General features: G+C 51.2%; 1 protein-coding gene across 1 annotated transcript in view; it reads left to right on the top strand.

Annotated features, from left to right (window-relative positions):
• Positions 1-4,274: 4,274 nt before the first annotated feature.
• CCNB3 (cyclin B3) overlaps positions 4,275-19,424 on the top strand; it is a gene marked incomplete at its 5' end in the record, with an annotated part of 83,728 nt that continues 68,578 nt past the window's right edge. The window contains 2 exons of the mRNA XM_080652937.1: positions 4,275-4,361; positions 5,589-5,675. Of these exons, the coding sequence (XP_080509063.1) occupies positions 4,275-4,361; positions 5,589-5,675 (174 nt within the window). The remainder of the gene's footprint in view (positions 4,362-5,588; positions 5,676-19,424) is intronic.

The raw sequence follows: 19,424 nt of genomic DNA, 5'->3' as shown, positions 1-19,424 counted from the left end.
TGGCTGAGCTTTGAGGATGAGATGGAAAATAGTTTTCAATTTGGAGGAAGAGGAGAGTAATACCCACCATTTATTCTGAGTGCCTGCCATGCTTAGGCTTTCATGTAAAAATTTACATTTGCACCACAGGATACCTCTGCAAGTGTATCCTTTTGCAAAAGAGGAAGTTGAGGCTCAAAGATGCTAACTTGCTGGTTAAGAAGTCCAATTGCTTCTTTTTTAAAAAATCCTTTGCTAATTCTACCTCCTCTATCTACTACACTAGGGCCTTTTGTTTTGGACCATGGACTGCTCTGAAGTGTTTTTTTTACTGTGATCAAAGAGATTTTATGTTTTGTTAGAAAGAACCCTGGAAACAGCTGGGTGATGTATACTGTTTAATAGTTTGTCCTGTGTAGTAAGTCATGTAACTCATTTGGGACTATAAAATGGAAACAGTTTTGTTGTGAGAATCAACTGATGTAGTAACTGTGAAGGCACATAACTTTTACTGACTTTTCCTCATCAACAAAATGTGTAATAGTTCTCCATCAAAAGCAAAACCCAAATCCTTTCTCCTTTCTTAAATCTTCCCCTCAAGCCGCAGACTTCTCTGTTACCAGCCTACCCCCAGCCTAGCTTTCAACCCCTTTATAACTCCTCCCCAGCACATTCTTTATACGTACTTGGAACTCAGACAACCTGGATATACCTGGAACCTTCTGTTCTCTGCATGTTCAAGTCTCTGCCTGGGCTCAGGCTTTCTTTGCCTGGAAAGCCCCCCAGTTTACTTGGGAACGTCCAGATCATATATAACCCCCTCTATATTTCCATCATGTTTCTCTAGTACTTTGTGTCTACCTTTTAAAAATAATTTGTCACTTTTTTTTGCATAAGAAAGATGTACTTTTTAAAGGAATGAAGACGTATTTTGGCAAAACATTTACTCTCCCAGGTCCTGGGTAAAGAGGGACCTCTAAATTCTGAAGCTAAATTGAAAATTATTCCCTTCTCAAGGGCAGTATATACTGCAGCAAACCTTCCAAACCTGTTGTCACAGCCCTCTGCAATCCTGAATCTACTTTACAGGTGGGCAAATTTAGACTTAGAAACAGAAGGTGACCCGGAACAAGGGGACATTGGGGCTGGCTCAATGTGAGGGCAAACAGAAGGTGTCTCCACTCAGCCAAAGTCAGGGCCTCTGCCTATATGGAGGGGAAAAGGAAAAGCTAGGATGACCAAAACTCCCTCCTTCTTCCAGCCTGGGGAAGCAGTGGTTCCACATGTCAGGAAAGAAAGGCAGGTTCCTACTCTTAGTAGCAAAGGCCAGGGCAGGCCAGAGTTCCTCCTGAGGCCTCTTCAGTGATGCTCTCTGTGTTTGGGTATTGTGGGTTCACTGCTTCCATAACTCTCTTGTTACCTGCATCTGAGCCTAGACCTCAAGTCCTTAATTATTTCAAAAAGGCAGGGTGAGGATATGGTTTAAGAGAATATGAGACACAAAAACAATCTTTCCACAGCCTCCCTTTAAGTAGGCTGGGTCTTTTTAAAGATCCCCTTCACCCTGTCTCCTAGGGATATTTAAAGGCAGCTTTTATGAGATTCTATACTGTCTTTTGTGTTTCTTTTTTTAAAAATATATTTTATTGATTTTTTTTTTTACAGAGAGGAAGGGAGAGGGATAGAGAGTTAGAAACATCAATGAGAGAGAAACATCGATCACCTGCCTCCTGCACACCTCCTACTGGGGATGTGCCTGCAATGAAGGTACATGCCCTTGACCAGAATCAAACCTGGGACTCTTCAGTCCACAGGCCAGCGTTCTATCCACTGAGCAAAACTGGTTAGGGCTCTTTTGTGTTTCTTGTTTTAAAAAGCAATAGTTCTTTGGTCCCTAAACTCTAAGGAATGATATGATTTTGAACTAAGTAAATCTGGGCTTCCCTTGCCAGGAAGCCCTTGGCAACCTCAAGGCCCTCTCCTGGTTCCCTTCCATAGTCCATCTTCAGCTAGCCCCAGCTGCCTTGCCAGCCTGAGCTTTATGCCACAGGCATAGAACAACCCACTTGATGAAGACAATCCTTAAAGTGGCCTGAACCCCAGGCACTGGCCTTGGGTCCAGTCCACCTCCATCTCCAGCTGCTTCTTCAAGAAGGGCTGCTTAAGCGCTTCTGTTCTTTTCCTCCCCTTTCTTCTCTTCTGAATCTTTCTGTGGATGGTCAGTGAGAGCAGATCAGTAAGGCCTGTTGGCATCCTTGGGCCTCTTTAGCTGTACCTTGAGCCTCTTCATGGCAATCTGAAAGTCATTCATGGCCTGAATAGCTGTCTGGGCACTGGTTGGATTGTCAAAGCTAACAAACCCAAAACACTTGCTCTGGTAGGGGCTTGATCCACAAAGACTTTGGCAGAGACTACAACTCCAAAGGACAGGGGTGCCTGTATGAGTTCTGCATCACCAAACTCCTGAGGAATAGATGAGAGGTTATAGCCTTCGGGCCTTCTCTTTGCTGCTGGGGCAGGGCTGAAGGCTGCTGGGGAAAAGCTATGTTCACTGGGGCATAGGCCGATGGGTAGGCTGCTGCTGCATAGTGGTGCATCCAAGCTTAGGCCTATTGCAGGGGGTCAACCACACGGGGCTCTGTACTAGGTAAAAGGGGAGAGCCGGTTATTTTAGAGAGCGTGGGGGCTGGCTGCCCATTGGTCTGAGGGGGTCAGGGGGCAGAATCCATTGACTATGATGAGTGCTGGGAGACCCAGAAGTGTGCCCTGGCAGCCGCAGGGAGGGGAGTTGGCTTCAGGTGGTGGAGGAGGTGGCAGAGTCAGGCCACATCTCCCTCCCAGCCTCTTCCCGCCCTGCCCGCCCCCACTGCTCTCCCATTTGTCACATTTTTATGTTACTGTTAGAGCTATGCATGTGAATACTTTTAGGATAAGATCTGTGTTTTATTTGTGTTTGTATCTCTATTGGCTGAAGTATCTGGTACATAGTGGGAAGTTTGTTATATTCCCTTTAGGGTCTTTCTTAGGGAAGCCTGTTGTTTGTCAAATGCAGTTGAACTTGGAGATTGAATATGAGTGGGGTTGAAAGGTCAGTTGTATCTGAGTGGGAAGGGTCTCTTGTGTATCCAAAAATAATTCTTCCTAATAATGTATTTGCTTGTAAGACACATAAGTGTATCCTAACTATTGAGGACTCACAAACTACAAGAACCTTAAGAAATATAGAATGGCCTGGGGGGAGGGAGGGGGACGGAACAGGCTGGAAGAGGTTAATGGAGGGAAAAGGAGGGTCTATGTAATACTTTCAACAATAAATATTTTTAAAAAAGAAATATAGAATGGGGTCCCATACTGAGATGAGGTGAAGGTAGGATTCTTCCAAGAGTTCTAATGACTGTTAAATTGTTATGTCAAATGATTTTCCAATACGTTACTTTCTTCTATTAGCTCATTTTTTTTAAAAAAAAATGTTCCTATCAGGTGTCTAGAACTGTATTACAATTTCTTCTGCTTGAATGCAACCTTTGAGTACTCTCTGGCCTATTGTGCATATGTGTGTGTGCAGTGCATTCTTGTGTTGTCTTTGTAACATATTATAATTTCCGGGGCCAGGATCCCATGCCTTTTAAAGAACATTATTCTTACTAACTAGCCTCCGTACTCTATGACTTGTCACATTTTTTATTGTCTTCAGTGTAAATGACATAAGTTGTTCCCAATGTTCCCAGACCTAAACTTGGGGCTAGGCCAGGGGTGGGCAAACTTTGTGACTCGAGGGCCACAATGGGTTCTTAAACTGGACCGGAGGGCCGGAACAAAAGCATGGATGGAGTGTTTGTGTGAACTAATATAAATTCAAAGTAAAGGAGCGGAGGGGAGAGCAAGAGAACCGGATAGAACAGCCGGATCCAGCCCGCGGGCCGTAGTTTGCCCAAGGCTGGGCTAGGCCATAATTTCAGTGCCCACAGAGGATGGTAGGCATTATGCTGGGCTTTTTACATAGAGTATCTAATTTAATTTGAACAGTGTCCTGCAGAGGTAGGTATACTTATCTTCATTTTATAGATGAGATATCTGGAGCCCAGGGAGTTTCAATCACTTAACCCAAGGTTAACTGTGGTAGAACCAAGATCTGCCTAATTCAAAGTCTGTTTCCTCCTAGGGATGCTATAGAGAGACTGGGTTTTCTCAAAAGTCTCCAGATAATTCTGTGTTGTTTCTGGTGAATAGTGTTTTAAAGAGACCCTTTCTGATTGCAGCCCTGCCTTGGATAAACCCTGCTGAATCTGTAAGAGATGCCACCACCACTTGGAAACGACAAGCATGAGACTAAGAAATTGCAGTCCAAAATTGTGCCCAGTGATGATGGCGAATCTGAAAAGGTTAGAGCAAGCTGTCTCTCCTAATAGTGTCTCAAGCAGCCTCTTACTATGTTGCCTTAGTCCCTATCCACACCCCTAAATCTTTCTGATTATGTGTGGTTTTATTTAAGAAGGAGAGCAAGGAATAAGAGTCCCTGTAGTTGGAGAAGATCAGCAAATTAGAACTTGGGGAGAAAATATGAACTTTTCTTTCCCATAAATGCATGGCTGAAATGAAGGCCACCCTCCACAATCTTCCAAACCAAACAATATTCACCTCTTGTTAATGATCATATCAATACTCCTACTTCGCCTAAGATGCTCAAAGCACCTTTCCAGGAGGTTGCTTGGTAAATCCTGGGGAGATTATGAAGATAATACAACAAATGTATTACCATGCTTTTTATAGCTATTTAATTAGAAGAATGGGTCCATTTTAATTCTGCTGTTTTGATCTTGGGGGTGGTTTGACATAGTCATTCCAGTCCTGAACTGTTTTGTGTTCATTTATCATCATACATATTTTAATAAGAATTTTACTAACACTAATGAATTGTCATTAAGAGAGTATTTCCTAAAACAAACATCATTAGGCCAATTTATTTTCCTTGATTACTTTTCTTTCAGTACAGATACACATTTTCTAATCATTTTCATTTTAATAAAATGATTTTCATGTAGGGGACAAATATTTTTTCCTGTATAAATTGGCAAGAAATATTTGCTACATTTATCAGATTTTTGTCTATATTGGATTTTTCTGATTAGATTCTGCCATTATAAGTTTTCCTTTGTGGTAGTTATTTTTCCAAATGCAACTTGGGCCAGGGATTGAACCTGCAACCCAGGTACATGCCCCTGACCAGGAATTGAACCTGGGACCCTTTGGTGCATGGACTGACACTCTAACCACTGACCAACACTGGCCAGGGCTGAAGTGAGTCTCTTGTAGACAGCATATGTAAGGGTCTTGTTTTGTTACCCATTCATCCACCTAACTCTAAGAGTTACACTGATGGTCATCTTGTCTCATCACAGCCTTGTTCCTATCATCAATGATTACCTCTTTCAGTGATTCTCTAAGCAGCAGTGAATGTCAAAATGTCCTTTTGTTGTAGTTTATTGGGGTTTATATTATGCATCTGCAGTTGCTTGGAGATTCTGGAGTTTCCTTCTGAGCCCCAGAGATGACCCTGAAAAAGACTGTTCACAGTTGGGTATATTCATTTACCTCTTTTACTTTTTTAGAGTGAGGAGGAGTACCAAGCAGTGATATCTCCATCTTCACCTCAGGGACTGCTCAAAATGAGATCAGCTTTGGACGATCTCACAAATGTGAGTATGCTAGTCCAATACTCTGCTGTGATGTTGCATAAGGTTTAGACAACCTCTTCCTTGAGGAACCTTTCCAGTTTACCAGACTCTGACCCTTTCTGGAATGTAGAGAGATGATTTTATTTGGAATCAATGACCCAATTTCAGAAACTGGAGGGGCTCCTCTGCTGGCACATGCATCTGGATTAATTGGTGGAGTTCTCTTGAAGTAGTAGAGTGATTATTAGATAAGAAATTGTAGATAAATATGAGAACTGTGGGATCTTACATTTATATAAAGCCCAGAAGTTGGTCAACAGGTTGCTTTGGCCTTGGAGGTAAGTACTTTGGTGCATTCATTGTAGTCTAGGGCAATGTTTATCAACTCAAGCACTATGGGCATTTGAGGCAAGACATTTTTAAAAATATATATTTTATTGATTTTCACAGAAAGGGAGAGGGATAGAGAGCTAGAAACATCGATGAGAGAGAAACATCGATCAGCTGCCTCCTGTACACCCCTCACTGGGGATGTGCCCGCAACGAAGGTACATGGCCCTTGACGGGAATCGAACCTGGACCCCTTAGTCCACAGGCCGACTCTCTATCCACTGAGCCAAACCGGTCAGGGCGAGGCAGGACATTTTTGTTGTTGTTGTGTAGGAATGACCTCAGGCAACATCCCTGGACCCCAGGCTTTAAGTTCCAATAGCATCCCAGTCATAGTGACAATAAAAAATGCTCCCTGATGTATAGAATCATTGGGCACCACAGCTCCATGATCTGATCTTCAACTATGGAGCTCTTGGAACTCAATTTTGACTAGAATTCTTGAGTTCACTTCCAAGTTACTCCCTTCTGGTATTATGTAAGTACCAGCAAAACCCAGAATTAATGGAATGCTACTAATTGAATATAGAATTGGGCTAAAGGTAATCTTTGGCCTTAGATAATAGTAACTGATGCCTACTGAGTGCTTACCATCTGCCAGACACTATTCTAAGCACTTTTTCTGTATCAACTTGATCCTCATATAAGCCTTTGAGGTAGATGCTATCATTATCTCCACTTTACAAATGAGGACTTGTCCAATGTTTGTTTTGAAGTCTGTTTCAGCTATGATACAGAGAACCTGGTGAACTGTTCCTGCCATCTATAATAAAGTGCCCTTCTGTGGCTACCTGAATACTTGTCTCTACCAGATAATATTTATCCTCTTGGCCAGGATTGGATAAGCATTGATAAAGTTCTCCCCTTTGGATCTCTGCTCTTTAGATGCTATGTGACCATCTTTGTGCTAATATAGTCTCTCCCCCATAGAGATTACAACATATATGATTAGGTTATAGCTTTCTGCCTAATTTCAGATTTACTATATAAAGGTTGAAAGAGACCCCTTCCATACAGATCTGTGGGGTTAGGTTTGTTTCCTGAGTTATTTAACCATGGATCTAGAAACTTGGCTGAACTAAGTCACACACATCAGGAGCAGGTGCAGCCCATCTTGGTGTAGCTTCCATTGGCCTGCAGAGTCTGTGATGGGAGTGTGGTGACAGTGTATGCAAAGCAAGGTCTCACAGTATGTGAGAAACTTGCTTGCTATGTCTCAGTTCTTTCTCATTAAGTTTATCTGGCTATTTATAAAGAACAAACACAAATAAACTAATAGTAAGTACATGCAGATATCCAGGACCCTCCTGATACTCTAACTGAATTCAACATCTGCTAGGCCACATCCTCATTCAGGGTGGGGATGGGGTTAGAAAGGCATCCCTGAGCAGCATCGTTGCCTCTATCTAGCTTTCCAAATTCCCAGAAGCCCATTTCCATTTTGCATTCAAGTTCTGAGGATTCATTTTGGTCACCAGTGCTTTCCAGAGAAACTTCCATTATTACAATGTACTTAAGCCATTCTGAGGGTTGGGCACTTGCAGATGTCTGAGCTCATCTATTTGAGGGTTTAGGGCTCCTTTTTCCATGAATTTTGGGGTTCCCTATATGATTATTTTCTGCTTTCTATCAGCATTAATAGGGCTCCCTATATCTATATCTGTTTTCTCCTTAATATTCACAATAGTGAGGTCCTAGCCTGCCAAAAGTTTTGACCTGTTTTAATTAGTTAATCTGCTGTGAGTTTTTTTCCCCTCTCCTTTGTCATTCCAGCATGGGAAGGATTCTGATATGTAAGAGCTGATCTTAAGCCAGTAGACAAGGAGATAAGGTCCATATCCACATTTACCTAAATGATTTTGTGTCAGTAGGATTTTCAACTCTATTTTCCTATGTCTTGATGAAAGAATTATGGGGAAGTACAGTTTAAAGGTCTCCTTGAGCTTAGATCTGAAAATATTTGTGCTTCGAACCTTTACATTTGGCAGGTACAGAGTTTCACCCTGGGGGTTAGGGTCTCCACCTCTTTCCTGCCAAGAATGTACTTTATTTTTCAATTCTGGATCTCAATTGCATATATTAGGAGTTAATAAATCTTCAAATAAAGTTAAAATGAAAACTGGGCCAAGCTCTTTGAAGAGCAGAGGGGGATTACTTGAGTGCCTAAAAAAAATTCCCTATTGGATTGTAGTTGCTTATTATGATCTCATGATACAAAGGTATAACTTATAAAAATAATTTATTTAGAAATAATTTCAAATATACAAATTTGCAAAAATAAACAGTACAAAGAATACACATAAAGTCTTTACCTAAAGTCATATATTATGTTAATGTTTTATCGCATTTGCTTACATCCATCATGGTCCTTTATTCCCAAGTACTTTAGTGTATATTTTCTTGGAGAAACCACAGTAGAGATAACAACTTTATAAAATTACATTGATACAATATTTTATGATATATTGTAATCTATTGTCATATTCCAATTTTTCCAGTTGACTTTATAAGATTTTTCCTCCTCCAGTAAAGGATTCAGTTTAAGGTCATTTGCTTTCATTTCTCTAGCTTCTTTTAATTTGGAACATTTCCACAGCCTTTCTTTGTTTTATTTTTTATGACAGTACCCTTTTTGAAGAATACAGTCCCACCCAACTTCCCTTTTTAAAAATAGAACATTCCTCATTTTATGTTTATCTGATGCTTCCATGTGATTAGATTGATGTTATACATTCTTGGCTAGAATACTGTGTAGGTGATGTTCTGTCCTTCTTAGGCTATCGCATCTGGAGACACACGATGCCCATCTGTCCCTCATTGATAATGTTAAATTTGATCATTGAGTTAAGCTGCTGTCTGGTTTCTCCAATGTATAATTACTGTTTCTTTTTTTCCTCTTGCAACAAATAGGCAACCTGTGGGACACACTCTTAAGAGCCTGCAAATAACATGCTCTTCATAAAAAATGTCCCCTAGATTTAGCATCCATTGATGATTTTTTCCCCTAAATCAATCCTTATGATGATTTTTCCAACTCTAGCACTCACTTCCCATTTATTAGACTGACCTGGATATTCTACTACAAGCATGAGCCTTCCCTTCTTCCCTGTTTATTTATTATTGATATGGATTTATGAACTTCTATTTTCAGTGGTTTATTATTCATTATTGTGCTTAAGTATTATTTTTTAATATAAAAATGTACTTTTATTTTATATCATATTTCCAGGTTGAAATCAAAGCAAATAAAAGTATAGCATATTATAATTCATTTAAACAAAATTTAACACATACTTAAATAGAAATGTAAAGTCATCCTGTCACAGGTATCAAGTTTCTTCTGAATGAAACTTTTTTTAAGAGAAATATTTTTCTTTTATATTTATTTATTTATTTAAAATATATTTCTTTATTGATTTCAGAGAGGAAGGAAGGGGGATAGAGAGATAGAAACATCAATGACCAGAGAGAATCATTGCCCGGCTGCCTCCTGTACGCCTCCTACTGGGGATCAAGCCCACAATCCGGGCATGTGCCCTTGGCCAGAATCGAACCTGGGACCCTTCAGTCTGCATGCCAACGCTCTATCCACTGAGCCAAACCAGCTAAGGCTCTTTTATTGAGCTAACATTGGTTAATAACATTATGTAATTTTTAGGTACAACATTATAATTTGATATCTGTATACACTATAGCATGGTCACCATCAAAAGTATAGTTTCTGTTCATCAGCATATATTTGACCCTCTTTGCCCACTTTATCTTTATTTTTTATTTATTTATTTTTATTTGTTTAAAGTATTACATATGTCTCCTTTTTCTCCCATTGACCTCTTCCCGGCCATTCCCATCCCCAAGCACATGCCCTCACCCCGCTAGTGTCTGTGTCCATTGGTTATACTTATATGCATACATATAAGTCCTTTGGTTGATCTCTTACCCCACCTCACCTCCCTTGCCTTCCCTCTGAGGTTTGACTGTTTGATGCTTCTCTATCTTTGGATCTATTTTTGTTCATCAGTTTATGTTGTTGATTATATTCCACAAATGAGTGAGATTATGTGATATGTATTTTTCTCGGACTGGCTTATTTCACTTAGCATAATGCTCTCCATGCCCATCTGTGCCATTGTGAATGGTAGGAGTTCTTTCTTTTTTAAAGCAGTATAGTATTCCATTGTATAGATGTACCACAGTTTTTTTAAATTTCTTTATTGATTAAGGTGTTACATGTGTGTCGTTATTCCCCCATTACCCCTCCCATCCCCCCACTCAGGCCCTCACACCCCTGTTGTCTGTGTCCATTGGTTAGGCTTATATGCATGCATACAAGTCCTTTGGTTGATCTCTCCCTCTTACCCCATCCTCCCCTACCTTCCCTCTGAGGTTTGATGATCTGATCGATGTTTCTCTGTCTCTGGATCTATTTTTCTTAATTAGTTTATGTTGTTCATTATATTCCACAAATGAGTGAGATCATGTGATATTTATCTTTCTCTGACTGGCTTATTTCACTTAGCATAATGCTATCCAGTTCCATCCATGCTGTTGCAAATGGTAAGAACTCCTTTTTTACCGCAGCATAGTATTCCATTGTAGATGTACCATAGTTTTTTAATCCACTCATTTGCTGATGGGCACTTAGGCTGTTTCCAAATCTTAGCTATTATAAATTGTGCCTCTATGAACATAGGGGTGCATATATCCTTTCTGATTGGTGTTTCTGATTTCTTGGTACCACAGTTTTCAATCCACTCATCTGCTGATGGGCACTTAGGCAGTTTCCAAATTTTACCTATTGTAAATGGTGCTGCTATGAACATAGGGGTGCCTATATCTTTTCTGATTGATGTTTCTGATTTCTTGGGTATAATCCTAGAAGTGGGATGACTGGGTCAAATGGGAGTTCCATTTTTAGTTTTTTGAGGAAACTCCATACTGTTCTCCACAGTGGCTGCACCAGTCTGCATTCCCACCAGCAGTGCAAGAGGGTTCCTTTTTCTCCACATCCTCTCCAGCACTTGTTGTTTGTTGATTTGTTGATGATAGCCATTCTGACAGGTGTGAGATAGTACCTCATTGTCATTTTGATTTGCATCTCTCAGATGATTAGTGACTTTGAGCATATTTTTATATGTCTCTTGGCCTTTTGTATTTCCACTTTTGAAAAGTGTCTATTTAGGTATTTTGCCCATTTTTTGATTGGATTATTTATCTTCCTTTTGATAAGTTGTATGAGTTCCCTGTAAATTTTAGAGATTAAACCCTTATCGGAAATATCATTGGCAAATATGTTCTCACATGCAATGGTATTTCTTGTTATTTTGTTGATGATTTCTTTTGCAGTGCAGAAGCTTTTTATTTTGAAGTAGTCCCATATGTTTATTTTCTCCTTATTTCCATTGCCTTAGGAGCTGTATCAGTAAAGATAATGCTATGACATATGTTTGATATTTTGCTGCCTATGGATTCTTCTAAGATTTTTATGGTTGGGATGAGCAGGCCAGCAGGGTGGGGTAGTTGGGGGCGAGCAGGACAGCAGGGTGGGGCACTTGGGGGCGAGTAGGCCAGGAGGGGCGGGCAGTTGGGTGCGAGCAGGCCAACAAGGGATGGCAATTGGGGGCAAGCAGGCTGGCAGGGGGGCATTTGGGGGCAAGCAGTCTAGAAGTGGTCAGTTGGGGGCGATCAGGCCAGCAGGGGGGCAGTTGGGGGTGATCAGGCCAGAAGAGGGGGGCAGTTGGGGGTGAGCAGGCCAGGAAGGGGGCAGTTGGGCATGATCCGGCTGGAAGGCGGGGCATTTGGGGGTGAGCAGGCCAGCAGGGAGGGGCAGTTGGGGGCAAGCAGGCCAGGAGGGGAGGGCAGTTGGGGGCGATCAGGCCAGCAGGGGGGGCAGTTGGGGGCAATCAGGCCGAATGGGGGCAGTTGGGTGTGATTCGGCTAGAAGGTGGGGCAGTTGGGGGCGAGCAGGCCAGCAGGGGGGGCAGTAGGGGGCGATCAGGCCGAAGGGGGGGCAGTTGGGTGTGATCAGGCCGAAGGGGGGGGGCAGTTGGGCGTGATCCGGCTGGAAGGTGGGGCAGTTGGGGGCGAGCAGGCCAGCAGGGAGGGGTAGTTGGTGATGAGCAGGCCAGGAGGGGGGCAGTTGGGGGCGATCAGGCTGGCAGGGGGGGCAGATGGGGGCGAGAAAGCTGGAAGTGGGGGGCATTTGGTGATGAACAGGCCAGGAGGGGGCAGTTGGGGGCGATCAGGCTGGCAGGGGGGCACTTGGGGATGAGCAGTCTGGAAGTGGGGATAATTGGGGACAAGCAGGCCAGCAGGGGGGCAGTTGGAGGTGAGCAGGCTAGCAGGGGGGGCAGTTGGGAGTGATCAGGCCAGAAGGGGGGGTCAGTTGGGGGCAGCAGGCCAGGAGGGGGGCAGTTGGGCATGATCCGGCTGGAAGGCGGGGCAGTTGGGGGTGAGCAGGCCATCAGGGAGGGGCAGTTGGGGGCGAGCAGGCCAGGAAGGGAGGGCAGTTGGGGGCGAGCAGGCTGGCAGGGGGGCAGTTTGGGGCAAGCAGTCAAGAAGTGGTCAGTTGGGGGCGATCAGGCCAGCAGGGGGGCAGTTAGGCGTGATCCCGCTGGAGGGTGGGGCAGTTAGGGGCGAGCAGGCCAGCAGGGAGGGGTAGTTGGTGATGAGCAGGCCAGGAGGGCTGCAGTTGGGGGCGATCAGGCTGGCAGGGGGGGAAGTTGGGGCGAGCAGGCTGGAAGTGGGGGGCAATTGGGGGCAAGCAGGCCAGCAGCGGGGCAGTTGGGGGTGATCAGGCCAGCAGGGGGGGCAGTTGGGGGTGATCAGGCCAGAAGAGGGGGGCAGTTGGGGGTGAGCAGGCCAGGAAGGGGGCAGTTGGGCATGATCCGGCTGGAAGGCGGGGCATTTGGGGGTGAGCAGGCCAGCAGGGAGGGGCAGTTGGGGGCAAGCAGGCCAGGAGGGGAGGGCAGTTGGTGGCGATCAGGCTGGCAGGGGGGGCAGTTGGGGGCGATCAGGCCGAAGGGGGGGCAGTTGGGTGTGATCAGGCCGAAGGGGGGGACAGTTGGTTGGGCGTGATCCGGCTGGAAGGTGGGGCAGTTGGGGGCGAGCAGGCCAGCAGGGAGGGGTAGTTGGTGATGAGCAGGCCAGGAGGGGGGCAGTTGGGGGCGATCAGGCTGGCAGGGGGGGCAGTTGGGGGTGAGCAGTCTGGAAGTGGGGGTAATTGGGGACAAGCAGGCCAGCAGGGGGGCAGTTGGGGGTGAGCAGGCTAGCAGGGGGGGCAGTTGGGAGTGATCAGGCCAGAAGGGGGGGTCAGTTGGGGGCGAGCAGGCCAGGGGGGGGCAGTTGGGCAGGATCTGGCTGGAAGGCGGGGCAGTTGGGGGTGAGCAGGCCATCAGGGAGGGGCAGTTGGGGGCGAGCAGGCCAGGAAGGGAGGGCAGTTGGGGGCGAGCAGGCTGGCAGGGGGGCAGTTTGGGGCAAGCAGTCTAGAAGTGGTCAGTTGGGGGCGATCAGGCCAGCAGGGGGGCAGTTGGGGGTGAGCACGCCAGAAGGGTGGGGCAGTTGGGGGCAAGCAGGCTGGCAGGGGGGCAGTTGGGGGCGAGCAAGCTGGAAGTGGGGGGCAGTTGGTGATGAGTTGGCCAGGAGGGGGGCAGTTGGGGGCGATCAGGCTGGCAGAGTGGGCACTTGGGGGCGAGCAGTCTGGAAGTGGGGATATTGGGGGCAAGCAGGCCAGCAGGGGGGCAGTTGTGGGTGAGCAGGCCAGACGGGGGGGCGGGAGTTGGAAGTGATCAGGCCAGAAGGGGGGGTCAGTTGAGGGCGAGCAGGCCAGGAGGGGGGCAGTTGGGCATGATCCGGCTCGAAGGTGGGGCAGTTGGGGGTGAGCAGGTCAGCATGGAGGGGCAGTTAGGGGCAAGCAGGCCAGGAGGGGAGGGCAGTAGGGGGCGAGCAGGCTGGCAGGGGAGGACAGTTGGGGGAGAGCAGGCCAGGAAGGGAGGGCAGTTGGGGGCGAGCAGGCTGGCAGGGGAGGGCAGTTGGGGGCGAGCAGGCTGGAAGTGGGGGGCAGTTGGGTGTGATCAGGCCAGAAGGGGGGGCAGTTGGACGTGATCCGGCTGGAAGGCAGCGCAGTTGGGGGTGAGCAGGCCAGAGGGGGGCAGTTGGGGGCAAGCAGGCCAGCAAGGGGGGCAGTTGGGTGTGATCAGGCTGGAAAGGGGGGCAGTTGGGTGTGATCAGGCTGGAAAGGGGGGCAGTTGGGCGTGATCCGGCTGGAAGGTGGGGCAGTTGGCAGCGAGCACGGCAGCAGGGAGGGGTATTTGGTGTTGAGCAGGCTAGGAGGGCTTCAGTTGGGGGCGATCAGTCTGGCAGGGGGGGCAGTTGGGAGCGAGCAGGCTGGAAGTGGGGGGCAGTTGGTGATGAGCAGGCCAGGAGGGGGGCAGTTGGGGGCAATCAGGCTGGCAGGGTGGGCAATTGGGGGCAAGCAGGCTGGATGTGGGTCGCAGTTGGGGGCAAGCAGGCCATCAGGGGGGCAGTTGGGGGTGATCAGGCCAGAAGGGGGAGCTGTTGGGGGCGAGCAGGCCAGGAAGGGGGCACTTGGGCATGATCTGGCTGGAAGGCGGGGCAGTTGGGGGTGAGCAGGCTAGCAGGGAGGGGCAGTTGGGGGCAAGCAGGCCAGGAAGGGAGGGAAGTTGGGGGCGATCAGGCTGGCAGGGGAGGACAGTTGGGGGCGAGCAGGCTAGAAGTGGGGGGCACTTGGGCGAGATCAGGTCAGAAGAGGGGGCAGTTGCGCGTGATCCGACTGGAAGGTGGGGCAGTTGGGGGCGAGCAGGCCAGCAGGGAGGGGCTGTTGGTGATGAGCAGGGCAGGAGGGGGGCAGTTGGGGTCATCAGGCTAGCAGGGGGGGCAATTGGGGGCGATCAGGCTGGAAGTGGGGGCAGTTGGTGATGAGCAGGCCAGGAGGGGGGCAGTTGGGGGCGATCAGGCTGGCAGGGGGGGAAGTTTGGGCGAGCAGGCTGGAAGTGGGGGGGCAGTTGGGGGCAAGCAGGCCAGCAGGGGGGGCAGTTGAGGGCGATCAGGCCGGAAGGGGGGGCAGTTGGGTGTGATCAGGCTGGAAGGGGGGGCAGTGGGCGTGATCCGGCTGGATGGTGGGGCAGTTGGGGGCGAGCAGGCCAGCAGGGAGGGGTAGTTGGTGATGAGCAGGCCAGGAGGGGGGCAGTTGGGGGCGATCAGGCTGGCAGGGGGGGCACTTGGGGGCGAGCAGTCTGGAAGTGGGGGTAATTGGGGGCAAGCAGGCCAGCAGGGGGTCAGTTGGGGGTGAGCACGCCAGCAGGGGGGGCAGTTTGGGGCAATCAGGCTGGAAGTGGGGGGCAGTTGGGTGTGATCAGGTCAGAAGGGGGGGCAGTTGAGCGTGATCCGGCTGGAAGGGGGGGCAGTTGGGCGTGACCCGGCTGGAGGGTGGGGCAGTTGTGGGCGAGCAGGCCAGCAGGGAGGGGCAGTTGGTGATGAGCAGGGCAGAAGGGGGGCAGTTGGGGGCCATCCGGCTGGCAGGGGGGGGGCAATTGGGGGCGAGCAGGCTGGAAGTGGGGGCAGTTGGTGATGAGCAGGCCAGGAGGGGGGCAGTTGGGGGCAATCAGGCTGGCAGGGGGGGAAGTTGGGGCGAGCAGGCTGGAAGTGGTGTGCAGTTGGGGGCAAGCAGGCCAGCAGGGGGGCAGTTGGGTGTGATCAGGCTAGAAGGCGGGGCAGTTGGGGGTGAGCAGGCCAGTAGGGGGCAGTTGGGTGTGATCAGGCCAGAAGGCGGGGCAGTTGGGGGTGAGCAGGCCAGTAGGGGGCAGTTGGGTGTGATCAGGCCAGAAGGCGGGGCAGTTGGGGGTGAGCAGGCCAGGAGGGAGGGGCAGTTGGAGGCAATCAGGCCAGGAGGGGATTGCAGTTGTGGGCAAGCAGGTTGGCAGGGGAGGACAGTTGGGGGTGAGCACGCTGGCGCAGGAGGGCTGTTGGGGGCGAGCATGCGGGCGGGGGGGGGTGCAGTTGAAGGCGAGCAGGCTGGAAGTGGGGGTAGTTGGGTATGATCAGGCCAGAAGGGGGGGCAGTTGGGTGTGATGCGGCTGGAAGGTGGGGCAGTTGGGGGTGAGCAGGCCAGCATGGAGGGGCAGTTGGGAGCAAGCAGGCTGGCAGGGGGGCAGTTTGGGGCAAGCAGTCTAGAAGTGGTCAGTTGGGGGCGATCAGGCCAGCAGGGGGGCAGTTGGGGGTGAGCACGCCAGCAGGGGGGGCAGTTTGGGGCAATCAGGCTGGAAGTGGGGGGCAGTTGGGTATGATCAGGTCAGAAGGGGGGGCAGTTGAGCGTGATCCGGCTGGAAGGGGGGGGCAGTTGGGCGTGACCCCGCTGGAGGGTGGGGCAGTTGGGGGCTAGCAGGCCAGCAGGGAGGGGCAGTTGGTGATGAGCAGGGCAGGAGGGGGGCAGTTGGGGGTGATCAGGCTGGCAGGGGGGGAAGTTGGGGCAAGCAGGCTGGAAGTGGGGGGCAGTTGGGGACAAGCAGGCCAGCAGGGGGGGGCAGTTGAGGGCGATCAGGCCGGAAGGGGGGGCAGTTCGGTGTGATCCTGCTGTAAGGTGGGGCAGTTAGGGACGAGCAGGCCAGCAGGGAGGGGCTGTTGGTAATGAGTAGGGCAGTTGGGGGCAATCAGGCTGGCAGGGGGGGCAGTTGGGGGCGAGCAGGCTGGAAGTGGGGTGCAGTTGGGGGCAAACAGGCCAGCAGGGGGGCAGTTGGGGTGAGCAAGCCAGCAGTGGGGGCAGTTGGGGGTGATCAGGCCAGAAGGGGGGGCAGTGGTGATGAGCAGGCCAGGAAGGGGGCACTTGGGCATGATACGGCTGGAAGGCAGGGCAGTTGGGGGTGAGCAGGCCAGCAGGGAGGGGCAGTTAGGGGCAAGCAGGTCAGGAGGGGAGGGCTGTTTGGGGAGAGTAGGCCAGGAGGGGAGGGCAATTGGGGGCAAGCATGCTGGCCGACGTGGGCAAGTGGGGGTGAGCAGGCCCTGGGGGGGGGCGGTTGGAAGCAAGCAGGCTGGAAGTGGGGGGCAGTTGGGTGTGATCAGGCCAGAAGGGGGGGCAGTTGGGCATGATCCGGCTGGAAGGCTGGGCAGTTGGGTGTAAGCAGGCCAGCAGGGAGGGGCTGGTGGGGGCAAGCAGGCCAGGAGGGGAGGGCAGTTGGGGGCGAGCAGGCTGGCTAGGGAGGGCAGTTGGGGCAAGCAGCCGTCGGGGGTGGCAGTAGGAGGCGAGCAGGCTGGAAGTGGTGGGTACTTGGGGGTGATCAGGGCAGCAGGGGGGCTGTTGGGGCCAAGCAGGCCAGTGGGGCATTTCGGGGTGAGCAGGCTGGCAGGGTGGGCAGTTGGGGTGAGCAGGCCAGAAGGGGGGGCAGTTGGTGATGAGCAGGCCAGCAGGGGGGCAGTTGGGCGTGATCCGGCTGGAAGATGGGGCAGTTGGCAGTGAGCAGGACAGCAGGGGGGCCCTTGGGGGTGATCAGGCCAGCAGGGAGGGGCAGTTGGGGGCAAGCAGGCCAGGAGGGAGGGCAGTTGGGGGTGAGCCGGCTGGCAGGGGAGGACAGTGGGGGCGAGCAGGCCAGGAGGGGAGGGCAGTTGGGGGCGAGCAGGCTGACAGGGGAGGGCAGTTGGGGGCGAGCAGGCCAGCGGGGGGGAGCTGTTGGAGGCGAGCAGGCTGGAAGTGGGGGGCAGTTGAGTGTGATCAGGCCAGAAGGGGGGGGCAGTTGGGCGTGATCCGGCTGGAAGGCGGGGCAGTTGCGGGTTAGCAGGTCAGCAGGGAGGGGCAGTTGGGAGCCAGCAGGCCAGGAGGGGAGGGCAGTTGGGGCGAGCAGGCTGGCAGGGGAGGGCAGTTGGGGGTGAGCAAGCCGGCGGGGGGGGGGGGCAGTTGGAGGCGAGCAGGCTGGAAGTGGGGGGCAGTTGGGGGTGATCAGGACAGAAGGGGCGGGCAGTTTGGGGCGATCAGGCCGAAGGGGGGGCAGTTGGGCGTGATCCGGCTGGAAGGTTGGGCAGTCAGAGGCGAGCAGGCCAGCAGGGAGGGGTAGTTGGTGATGAGCAGGCCAGGAAGGGGGCAGTTGGGGGCGATCAGGCTGGCAGGGGAGGGCAGTTGCGGGTGAGCAGGCTGGAAGTGGGAGGCAGTTGGGGCAAGCAGGCCAGCAGGGGGGCAGTTTGGCGTGATCCGGCTGGAAGATGGGGCAGTTGGCAGTGAGCAGGAAAGCAGGGATCCCTTGGGGTGATCAGGCCAGCAGGGAGGGGCAGTTGGGGGCAAGCAGGCCTGGAGGGAGGGCAGTTGGGGGCAAGCCGGCTGGCAGGGGAGGACAGTGGGGGCGAGCAGGCCAGGAGGGGAGGGCAGTTGGGGGCGAGCAGGCTGACGGGAGGGCAGTTGGGTGCGAGCAGGCCAGCAGGGGGGAGCTGTTGGAGGCGAGCAGGCTGGAAGTGGGGGGCAGTTGAGTGTGATCAGGCCAGAAGGGGGGGCAGTTGGGCGTGATCTGGCTGGAAGGCGAGGGCAGTTGCGGGTGAGCAGGTCAGCAGGGAGGGGCAGTTGGGAGCAACCAGGCCAGGAGGGGAGGGCAGTTGGGGCGAGCAGGCTGGCAGGGGAGGGCAGTTGGGGGTGAGCAAGCCGGCGGGGGGGGGGGGCAGTTGGAGGCAAGCAGGCTGGAAGTGGGGGGCAGTTGGGGGTGATCAGGCCAGAAGGGGCGGGCAGTTTGGGGCGATCAGGCCCAAGGGGGGGCAGTTGGGCGTGATCCGGCTGGAAGGCTGGGCAGTTGGGAGTTAGCAACCCAGCAGGGAGGGCATTTGGGGGCTAGCAGTTCAGGAGGGGAGGGCAGTTGGGGGCGAGCAGGCTGGCAGGGGAGGACAGTTCGGTGCGAGCAGGCCAGGAGGGGAGGGCAGTTGGAGGCGAGCAGGTTGGAAGTGGGGGTCAGTTGGGGGTGATCAGGCCAGTAGGGGGCAGTTGGGGCAAGCAGGCCAGTCGGGGGGCAGTTAGAGGTGAGCAGGCTTGCAGGGTGGGCCGTTGGAGTGAGCAGGCCAGTGAGGGGGCAGTTTGGGGTGATCAGGTTATCAAGCAGAGTGGTTAGGGTCAACCAGACAGGCAGGCAGGTGAGCGGTTAAGAGCCAGCAGTCCCAGATTGTGAGATGGATGTCCGACTGCCGGTTTAGGCCCGATCCCACAGGGGTCCCATATTGGAGAGGGTTCAGGCTGGGCTGAGAGACACTCCCCCCACATGCCCCATGCACGAATTTCGTGCACTGGGCCACTAGTTAGTGTATAAAAAAGCCATAGATTTCTGAGTATCAATTTTGTATCTTGCTACATTGCCGAATTCATTTATTTAGTAGTTTCTTGATGGAGTCTTTGGGGTT

This window comes from Plecotus auritus, assembly GCF_963455305.1.
Source record: "Plecotus auritus genome assembly, chromosome: X".
NCBI classification, from domain to species: domain Eukaryota; kingdom Metazoa; phylum Chordata; class Mammalia; order Chiroptera; family Vespertilionidae; genus Plecotus; species Plecotus auritus.
The sequence above is the reverse complement of the archived record's forward strand: the minus strand, read 5'-3'. Positions and strand labels throughout refer to the sequence as shown.